Source organism: Phyllostomus hastatus, unplaced genomic scaffold (genome assembly GCF_019186645.2).
Source record: "Phyllostomus hastatus isolate PE091 unplaced genomic scaffold, TTU_PhHast_1.1 phas_scaffold_78, whole genome shotgun sequence".
Classification (NCBI taxonomy): domain Eukaryota; kingdom Metazoa; phylum Chordata; class Mammalia; order Chiroptera; family Phyllostomidae; genus Phyllostomus; species Phyllostomus hastatus.
In genome coordinates, this window is record NW_025334041.1 from 19,855,206 (window position 1) to 19,865,843 (window position 10,638).

Genomic DNA, 10,638 nt, shown 5'->3' on the forward strand with positions numbered 1-10,638 from the left:
AGTTAAACCCTAATGTGAACTAGATTCAGGAAGGGAAATGGCAGAGAGAGAAAGTCTGTCGTTGCTATAGAATGTGCCTGGCTGCTTCAGCTCACAGACAACTGATGAAGTGCAACTCTGAAATTTCAGGCAATTTGTATATCAAGCTCCTCCTTTTCTGTAGTCTTCTCTTCCATTGGTAAAATTCTTTTGCAGGTCATGTAGGGATCCCACCCCTTCTCTGTGTTTTCACTCTGAAGCTCTACACAACTTTACACCTGAATGAACGCCAAACCTCAGGATATATAAAGGGAACCTTGAGGAAGAATTTCACAGTTACAGAGCAGAAGCAGAAGGAAAGGAATTAACTAGCTCTCCAGCCAAGCAAATCCTCTACTCACCATGCTTCCTCCTGCCATTCATTTCTATCTTATTCCCCTTGCATGCATCCTCATGAAAAGCTGTTTGGCTTTTAAAAATGATGCCACAGAAATCCTTTATTCACATGTGGTTAAACCTGTTCCAGCACACCCCAGCAGCAACAGCACGATGAATCAAGCCAGAAATGGAGGCAGGCATTTCAGTAACACTGGACTGGATCGGAACAGTAAGTGTGTTTTACTTATGTGGATTTTGTCTTTTCTGTTTTGGTAGCCTTTAGCTCACACTCTTGTAGAATTGTTTCTTTGCTAACTAACCTGAACCATATATATTTTGCTACATAATCTGGGAGTAATCTGCTGCATGTGTAGACTGGCATTCTTTCCTATAAAGTTAACATAACTGAAACAGTAATTTGATAATGCAAGCACAGACTTAAGTTTTATCAAACACCCAAAGAGAAAATGTTTCCAGGAATTAAACTGTTGCTTCTTCATGTCATGCACAATGAGAATTTTTTTTTAAAAGTGTTTTTCTAGATAGTTTAAATTCAGGTTGTTTTCTGTTTATTTCAGGACATGTACAATTCTGGTAAAGTGCATAAAGGTAACTAACTAAAGAATGCAAAAGAAATTGCAAGGAAAAAAAAGACACTTTCTGGGAAAAAAAATTGCTCACCATGAATTTCAAAAATATGCCTAGAGAAATAGTAGAAAGTTTTGACGATGATCAATGTAAAAGAAGGATAAAACTAAAAATGTTGGAGAACCATATTTTTCACAGATAATTTCTTATTAACCAGATCAAAATTTAGGTAACTGCATATTTCTGTGAGAGACCGGGGAAGCTCTTATAACTTTAGAGGTTTAAAATAATAACAGTGCAATCATATATTATACAGGCAGCATGCTTCCCTTTTCTGTGTGCTTAGTTGGAGGGGTTTAAATTTCTTTTCCTAACTTTTGCTTCATTGCTTTCCTTTAGAAGAGTTCACATGCTAATAATCAGGTTTTAGGAGAGACCCAGAGAAACAGTGCACAGGAAGTCTTACAGATCTGTTGCTCCTCCTCCTCAACTCCATTCAACTGTGAAAAGTAGTTTTGACCTTTGGAAAGTCAAAGCACATATGACTGTAAATGTCTAAGAAAACCAAGATGTTTTAGCTTTCATGAAGATGGTTGCTTTCGCGTACGCAGGAAATATCTGATTATTATTAGATTACTGAGCAATGTGGTAGGTATTCATTGTCAATGAACTGTCAATGAAAAAAATGCTGAATCTCTATGTATACAGGAACAAAAAGCTGGACAAGTCAAAATCATCTCCGGCTGTTTCCAGATGCATTCCTAAGGCAGCTGCAGGAAGGTGACCTGGAATGAGTCAGACAGGAGAGCACACTGACCAGCCAGCCAGTTTACCTTTTAGTTTTAATCTCCCACTCTAAGGTGATACAAATGTGTGTATATAGAGATCCATTTATCACCACTATCACAGCCCTTTGGGCTACATCTCCCACCTCAGTACAGGGGCACGGAGAGGAAGCAAAGCTCCTAATTCAATAGCTACTTCTAATCAGCTTTCACTTGTCTGTGCAAGTCCACTTCAATGTCTTTGATAATTTTTAATGTTTTAAATTTCAGCAGTTATACTTTTAAACATTTTTTCCTGGTTCACAAGCCTTGCTTTCTTTTCAAGCTTATTACAGGCAATTTTCCTCAAATTTAGATAACAAAGCAATGGAAAGGAAAATAAATATTTAAAGATTAATTTTTGCTTTAATTACATAAAGCAAGTAACAAGAAACAGCCAATTAGAAAACACACTTATTAAATTCAAATAACTAAACAAAAAGTTTGCCATGACCAATATTCAGGAAATGAACACCATGGTTCCTTTTGCAGTTGTAAATCAGACATGTTAGGCATTTTTCTGCCATAAAATTTATGGAAATGTAGCCAAGTTGTTATGGCAACCATACGTTCCTGATTTAGGGGCTTTTATATCCTTTAAATTTTCAGTTGTAGTGACATTTTGCATTAAAAACATTTTAATATTTGTGTTTTTAAAAGATAGCTTGGGAATTTATGTTTCAAGTGTAGTTATTAAGTTTAATATGCCAAGTGTCAGACTTTGTACACATATGCTTGGATGATTCTTTGCAGCTTAATTTGATAATGAAACAAAATGTTACAGAGATAATATACATTGTATACAATACTTAAATACTTCCAATATTTTGTCAATAGATTAAAATGACTAATTAAAAGCAATTGTAGATGTAAACAAATATGACCTGTGAGAAAAAGAACATTAAAAATATACTCTTTTTTACACGTAAGTGTAAGAGTTACTTAAGCCATATTGGGGAGTGAGACTAAGAAAATGGGATTTTCAAATACCTCAATAAACAATTAGCTAATGTTATATATGAAAAAAATCAGGCCTAGTTTTACTGTATTCCAAAAAATTATAGACACGTAAACTGATCATTTTCATCAAAGTATCTCTATAACCAGATTTTTGCATTGTGGAAATAAAATAGATGTTCCCTTTCTATTCGGCAACTCGCTATCATTTGCATAATATTTTTGTCATAGCAGATTCCTTGTAAAATAAAAGTCCACTTGCTTATGCTTCTGATATACTTTCTTTTCTGCTTCCTGCAGCTCGGGTTCAAGTGGGTTGCCGGGAACTGCGTTCCACCAAATACATCTCTGATGGCCAGTGCACCAGCATCAGTCCTCTGAAGGAGCTGGTGTGCGCGGGTGAGTGCTTGCCCTTGCCGCTGCTCCCCAACTGGATCGGAGGAGGCTATGGAACAAAGTACTGGAGCAGGAGGAGCTCCCAGGAGTGGAGGTGTGTCAATGACAAAACGCGTACCCAGAGAATCCAGCTGCAGTGCCAAGATGGCAGCACGCGCACCTACAAAATCACCGTGGTCACCGCCTGCAAGTGCAAGAGGTACACTCGGCAGCACAATGAGTCCAGTCATAACTTCGAGAGCATGTCGCCTGCCGAGCCAGCCCAGCATCACAGAGAGCGGAAAAGAGCCAGCAAACCCAGCAAGCACAGCATGAGTTAGAACTCAGACTCTCAAAACTGGACTGACTGGTAACCATCTGCTTTACAGATTTGATTGCTTGGAAGACTCAAGCCTGCCATTGCTATTTTCTTATTTGAAAATACATGCTTTCGGCTTTGATCAAACTCAGCAATCTGTCCTAAGTATCAGGGCAGTCTTTGGGAATAGCTTTTTCTTTACAAGTTTTTCAAAATGTACACACATCCATGAGTGCAATTTGTATTTAAATTCCACACATCCTGTAGTTTGAATTCTCTGTGGTTCCTAAAAGACTGGGGATACTATATACATACAATATATTGAATAATTACTTTTTAAAACAGAAAAGGGCTTCTCAGTTACCCTGCACTCCTTAACCCATCCCCCCTCCTCACATAAAACTCCTCCAAAACTGAAAAGTCAAAAGAAAAAATTGTTGCCTTGAATCTTGACAATAACACCTCAGAAGGGTGCTTTCTGTTTTTTGTAATCTTCATGGAACAGTTTAGCAGCCATGAATGATCATCCTTTGAAAGAATGAGAGACCTTGTGACATTTCACTTCAAAAATAAGCCCTGTAGCTTTTTACAGTCTCATAGTATGAAATTGTACCCTGCATGCTGACCCTCGCTTGGAATGGAATGCCAGAAATGCATGGCAGCCGCTAATAAGTAAAGTTAATTATTTATTTGTCATTGTTATTATTTAATGAGCTTTCACGTGATTTTTTTCAAAATGTAATTTTTTTATGTTATGAAGCTTTTTCCTGTACCTAAATATTTTTCTGAATGATTTGTGGTTGATCTAGAAATTTGAGAATACACATTGTAGATATGTAAAATAAATATTTTAGTCTTCTTATTATATATAGGTTTCATCTTGAACTTATCAATAGTATGGATGTTTTCAAATCAATAAGAAGCTTTGTTAAGCTAAAATATGAAATACCTTCTCATTTAATCTGTGCAATTAGAAGGCAATTTGACCTTCAATTCCATCAGTTTCTTTTAACAAAAATAAACACTGCTAAAAGTTACTGTCCTTGTCTCTAACATATATAAAATATACATGTTTACAAAAATTACAAAAATAAATGTGTCAAAGTAATTGATGTTTTTGGTAAGGCACATTCAAGCTTTGATGGAAAGTTCTGTAGTAAGAGAGGAGAGTGGGAAAGGCAGACCATCTGCCCAGTAAGTAGAATAGTTGAAAAAGTTGGGAGGCAACCCAGCAATGAGTTGTCATAAGAATACCATGGCTATATACACTCAGAGATGCCAAGTCTGCTGCCCATTATGATCACCTGGGGAAGACATTATGAGACCCAATGCCCAGGTTGCTATCCAAAATGCATCATAATTTCTGGGGGTAGAACTTGAGTACTGGCAGTTTTTAAAGTTTTCCACGTGATTCCACTGTGCATCTAAGTTTGAGAAAGAAATTGTGAAGAAATCACTATCGTATGTTGGGGAACTTTGAATACTACTGCACAGCCCACAAACCAAAATATAAAATAAAAACAACAAAGAAAACAACAACTAATTTTTCAAGTTTGACATATTATTATATTAAGCATCATAATCCTAATCTTGAACCAGATTGTACAGGTAAATGACATGTATCAATTCAGTCAAATGATTGGTCCCATCACTCCAAATAAATAAAACCAAAGAGGCTTGTTATATGATGATAAGATCTCCTGGGTTTTCTGATTTTGGATTCTGACCATGAAGAAGTCCTTAGTACATTTTTGCAGTAGATTATTGTTTTTGTAAATACTAGTCTAAAAGTCACGTATATATTACCTATAGCATACTAAGCTAAATAAGGACATTAATGTTTTCTCTTCCCTATGAGAGGTAGGAACACACTGAAGGACAAGCAAACATCTCTAGAATTTATGGTAATACTATTTGTATCATCAAATAAAATAATGATTCATAGTCTACTATTGATTTATCTTTCAATCTCAATAACTAAGATTTTAAACTATTTCATATTTTGTCATCATATTAATACATCGAATATTCATGATAATAAATAGCATAAGTTGAATATACCCCAAATATATTATTCCATATGTCTATTTTTTTTGTTTATTATTGCTCAATACAGTATAGGTGTATTTAATGTAACATAGAAAACTAAAAACAGTGTAGCTATTTATTCCTTCTCAATAAGAGATCACCTTCCATAGAAAGCGTTAAGACATGATCTCAAAAATTAGTGTGTCCTAAGATCTGAGGCATAAAAAGGATTTGACCTGAAAAGGCTTTTCACAATCAAGGAGACTACGTTGTTGCCTTTTACTTATAAAACATTGAAACAAAGTTTTTAGTGATAATAAAATGTTAAAATCATCACTGATTTGATTGCTAACAGTGTTTTAATAAAGGAATGTACTGGAAAAATGAAAAAGGAGAAAGGGAGCTTATAAATAAGACATGTTTAGTCTCTGTTAAGTCAAGAATTGGATCTTTTTCTCATGGTCACATTCAGGGTACTAATCTATTTCAGGCCATGTTGCATTGTTGATGTATTTATTGCGTGGTAATTAACATTAAATGAAAGGGAAAGGTCAGCAATTAATGAGAAAAGGCTAGAATAAAATCAGGCTCTCAGTGAAGTAAAACTTAAAAATCAACAGAATGGGTAACTTTGTGGTTACTATTTAAAAATACTAAAAAGCACTTGCATCTGAATTGTTAATATTTCCATTTTTTTTAGTTTAACTCATGTGTTCCAATTGTTTAAACTCTGTGTAACTTTGTTCTCACCTTAGTAACCATTATTTCAAAATGGCGAATTGTGATAATTTTAGCAGTTACCTCTAGTTCACATTCATAATGTTTATCTATAAAGAATTTGTTTATTAAATTTATTTTGGCCTCTGTGGATAAAGGACTTTTTCAAGTGGCTTGATAGATAGAAGGCAGTTAGATTGGTAGGGATAGATAGATAGATACTGTGATGTATAGCTATATTAGATATATTAGGTATATAGATAAATGTATATATTAATAACAAGAATAAAAAAGTTAATAGCATGTATACAAATACATAGTGTATATAGTGTGCTATATATAAGCTAAATATGAACATGAGGCTTATAGAAATATCTCTTTGCAAAAAATAATATTTTATTTACAAAGTATTTATATTTATTCATTTACTATAGTTACAAATAACCACTAATTGGCAATACTCTGTTAGCCATGTTTATTTTACTGTACATTATTGAAAGGCAATGAAAATTAGTTTTTTTTTAAAGTTATATTCAGTTTTCTTTAATTAAAACAATCTTAATCCATCTGGGTCTGCATCAAATTAATAAGGTTTTACCAGGAGATCTAGGTGTTTTATTCATCCAATGCAACTAGAAGTATTTCTTTTTATTACATAGCATGATCTATCTAGTTAACATGATATTTATTTTAATAGACACTCAGTAGACTGGTTACATTAGGCAATTATGAGCAGAAAGAATAATACTTTGCTGAAGCAAAACCAGGAAACTTCCAAATTGCTGACTAAAATTAAAGCCATTGAAAGTTTAAATTTAGTATGTTGCAATAGTTTTCTTTTGTGTGTTTTTTTTGCAATCATCATGAAATTTAGGTATCAACATCTAATTTTTTAGGCTTGGAATTAAAGCATCATTTGGATTAGACTTAATTCTTGAAAATGTTTTTGGCACTAAAGTGGAAATTCACTGCATACCCTAAATTCAGCATTTATGAGTATAGTCGTATAAATCTAATAAAGATGAAACGCATGTCAAGCGTTTTATGGAATCCTTATAGAAACCCAGAAGGATTTCAGGATGAAATGACTGAATATCCTCAGTGTTGGACTGCATTCTCTTGTTTGAATGTTTCCTTCCATCAACCGCAGACAGAGATGACATCCATCTTGGTTTCATTGGAACCTATTAAAATACGGCTCTATGTTGAACTGAATGAGTCCAGATTTGTGAATTAAGCAGACATTTGGCCACTAGAAATTTTTGTTACAGCCACAGGAAAGACCTACAAGAATAGATATCCCCCAAATCATTCTTCTTGTCAGTACCACTTTTTTTTTTTTTTGGTGTCCCTGGGTGAGTTCAAGCCAATTATCATTTTAAATTTTATTGATATGTCCTTCATTCCTGACTCCTGAGCTAACATGGCAATCGGTCCTTTTGCCTGCATATTTAGTAAATTATCTGGATGAGCTGCAGGGTAACAACTATTGTAGAAATCCCAGTGGGAAGATGTTTTGACTTCCAGGTTCAAGAATTGATTAAAATGAATTAATACCAAGTTGACTGCATCATTATTTCCAGTGCAAATTAGACTGAGTGATAGTTTATCATCTGTATTGGCAGACCCACTGAATGATTTATTTTCTGTTACAAATAAAGACTGAATCGGTTGGTAAGATTTATAAAGGAACTTAAATATTTTCCTTTGAATTTTAGTAACCGCAAACTAACAGTTACCTTGCATCATTGATTTTATTTTTCAGAGGTAGGATTAGGTGCTGGAATCTGAGACAGAATGTCTAAATTGACAGAATCAGTGACAAAGCCATACTCAGCCGAAGTTCATCATTATTAAAGCCAAACAAGAGTCTTACACATAATTTATTATAAAAATACAAGCATCATTTTTTTTCAGTAGCAATGAAGCCCTTTTTTGAAATTTATCCTTACATTCACACAAATTTAAAAATCTTTTACATTATGACATTGGCAAATTTTCACAAAAACATCATTTAAATACTTCATTCACTGAGGTGTTAACCTATATTTGCTATTAAAGACAGCCTAAAGCACTGAACTCAGCAGCTCAGGAACTGGGATGTTTTAACAATCCTTTACAATCTTTAATCAACACCATATAATAAATAGTTGGAAATTTTCACTTTGTGGAGCTTTCTGTGCATTTGTTTTCTTTCTTACTTTTTATAGGTTGTGATAAAATATTTCCTTTTGTGTTTGTGGTATTTTTTAAATAAGCTTATTAAAGCTTAAGCTTAAGGTATTTCTCAAGTTTAAAGAACTTAAATAACAACAACAAAGAATACCCAACTCTTTCTTGACACAAGTTTCCTTATCACAAAACAAAGACAATAATTGCCAAATGTACTTAATAATGTGCCTGTTTGTTGACACTATCTTTCCTAAGAGTTGATTCATTTTGTCTATTTTGACTACTAATTAATAAACTTTTTACATTTAATCTGTGACTTAGTTTGACTTTTTAGAAGTCATAATAAAATTTTCAGTTTGACTCATTTGCAATTTTTAAAAAATCCTCACTTGAGGATATGCTTATCGATTTGAGAGAGGAAGGGAGAGAAAGAGAAACATTGATGTGACAGAGAAACATGGATTGGTTGCCTCCCGAATGCACCAGAACCCGTGACCTAACCCACAATCCAAGTGTGTGCCCTGACCAGGGAGTGAACCCGCAACTGAAATATGTGCCCTGAGAGGAAATTGAACCCACAACCCTTGGTGTACGGGATGACACCCCAACCAAATGACCCATGGAGCCAGGGCTCATCTGCAATATTTTATGTAGCAATTATATATAAGGGACTTCAAAACCTGAACTTGAAAACAAGAACTGAGATACGGTTTAGGGAAGACTGTGCTGCTACTAATTATTTGGCTGAATTTATGCTTGTGTCTAAAGCTTCCTAGGGCTCAATTACTTTATTTATAAAATAAGAGAGTTGAACTAGATATTGTTTAAAGTATCTTCCAGACTAAAATACTCATGTTCTTTTATCTCAAGCAATATGGCCGTATTTTCAGTCACACTGATGCCCCTAAAGGCACATTTGAATAACGCTACTGTCTGCTTCTGATGTTTCCAGTTCACTCAATCGTGAAATTTCAGAATAGGATTTTGGTCAGGCATATTATGGAATAGAAATATTCCATCATAACAAATACGTGGTAAAGCAAACAATATAAGATGAAATCAGAAATCCAGCTCCAGGAGAGCTGAGAAAGTACCCTGTTTTGGGGGCATTTCCTATATTTTGTTCAAACTTTAGCAAATACCAGGAAGATGTTAAGGACCAGGATAAAGGTATTAGAATTTTTCCCCATAAAAACATCATTGCTACTCTATTTCTACAGAAAATAATATGAAAAACCAGCTGTGATTTATAATAAGAATTGGATTTTATTGTAATGATATAATGTTTTTGTTGAAAGTTTTCATTTTGAAAATCATAATCAGATATATTGTCATATAAGTGGGATAGTGATTTTCTAGTCAAAATATTTTATGATATTTAATATTCACTGTTTTAGTAATGTTGAAAATCTAGTTTGTGTCTGTTAGGTTTTAAGCGCACATAGTGGACAAATGGCGGTCCAATTAAGAAAATAAATGCCCTGCTGCTAAATATAAAAGTAACCACATATAATCTAACTTTTGAACAAGAACATCATTGTTATGATATGTTACATAAATTGTACTATATGGGCATAAAACAAGAAAAATATATTTCAGAAGGGCATGCTAACATTGACATAAAAATTTGAAGTAGACTGTTACAAACAATAAAAGCATACTGGAAGCTGGACAGATACATGCAAAAAAAATAAAACTGGACCACTTTTTTAAGAAATATATTTTATTCATTATGCTATTACAGTTGTCCCATTTTTTCCCCTTCACTCCCCTCCACCCTGTACACCCTCTCCCACCCACATCCCCCCCTTTAGTTCATGTCCATGTGTCATAAGTTCTTTAGCTTCTACATTTCCCATACTATTCTTGCCCATCCCCCTGTCTATTTTCTACCTACCATCTATGCTACTTATTCTCTGTACCTTTTCCCCCTCTCTCCTCCTCCCACTCCCCTGTTGCTAACCCTCCATGTGATCTCCATTTCTGTGGTTCTGCTCCTGTTCTATTTGTTTGCTTAGTTTGCTTTTGTTTTAGGTATGGTTGTTACTACCTGTGAGTTTGATGTCTTTTTTTGCTGTTCATATTTTTTATTTTCTTTTTCTTAGATAAGTCCCTTTAACATTTCATATAAGGGCTTGGTGGTGATGAACTCCTTTAACATGGCCTTATCTGAGAAGCACTTTATCTCCCCTTCCATTCTAAATGAAAGCTTTGCTGGATAGAGCAATCTTGGATGTAGGTCCTTGCCTTTCATGACTTGGAATACTTCTTTCCAGCCCTTTCTTGCCTGCAAGGTCTCTT

At 34.3% G+C, this 10,638-nt stretch overlaps 1 protein-coding gene across 1 annotated transcript; it reads left to right on the forward strand.

Moving 5' to 3' along the window:
* The first annotated feature begins 251 nt into the window (after window positions 1–251).
* SOSTDC1 (sclerostin domain containing 1) lies at window positions 252–5,471 on the forward strand. The gene is made up of 2 exons (XM_045828146.1): window positions 252–586; window positions 3,027–5,471. Exons 1-2 carry the CDS (start codon window positions 382–384, stop codon window positions 3,440–3,442), a joined length of 621 nt encoding a protein of 206 aa, XP_045684102.1. The 5' UTR covers window positions 252–381; the 3' UTR covers window positions 3,443–5,471.
* Window positions 5,472–10,638: the final 5,167 nt, after the last annotated feature.

Coding starts and splice junctions, on each gene's coding strand:
- SOSTDC1 (XM_045828146.1), top strand. CDS start 382: ATGCTTCCTCCTGCCATTCATTTCTATCTTATTCCCCTTGCATGCATC. Junction 587..3,026: donor CACTGGACTGGATCGGAACA/GTAAGTGTGTTT, acceptor TGCTTCCTGCAG/CTCGGGTTCAAGTGGGTTGC.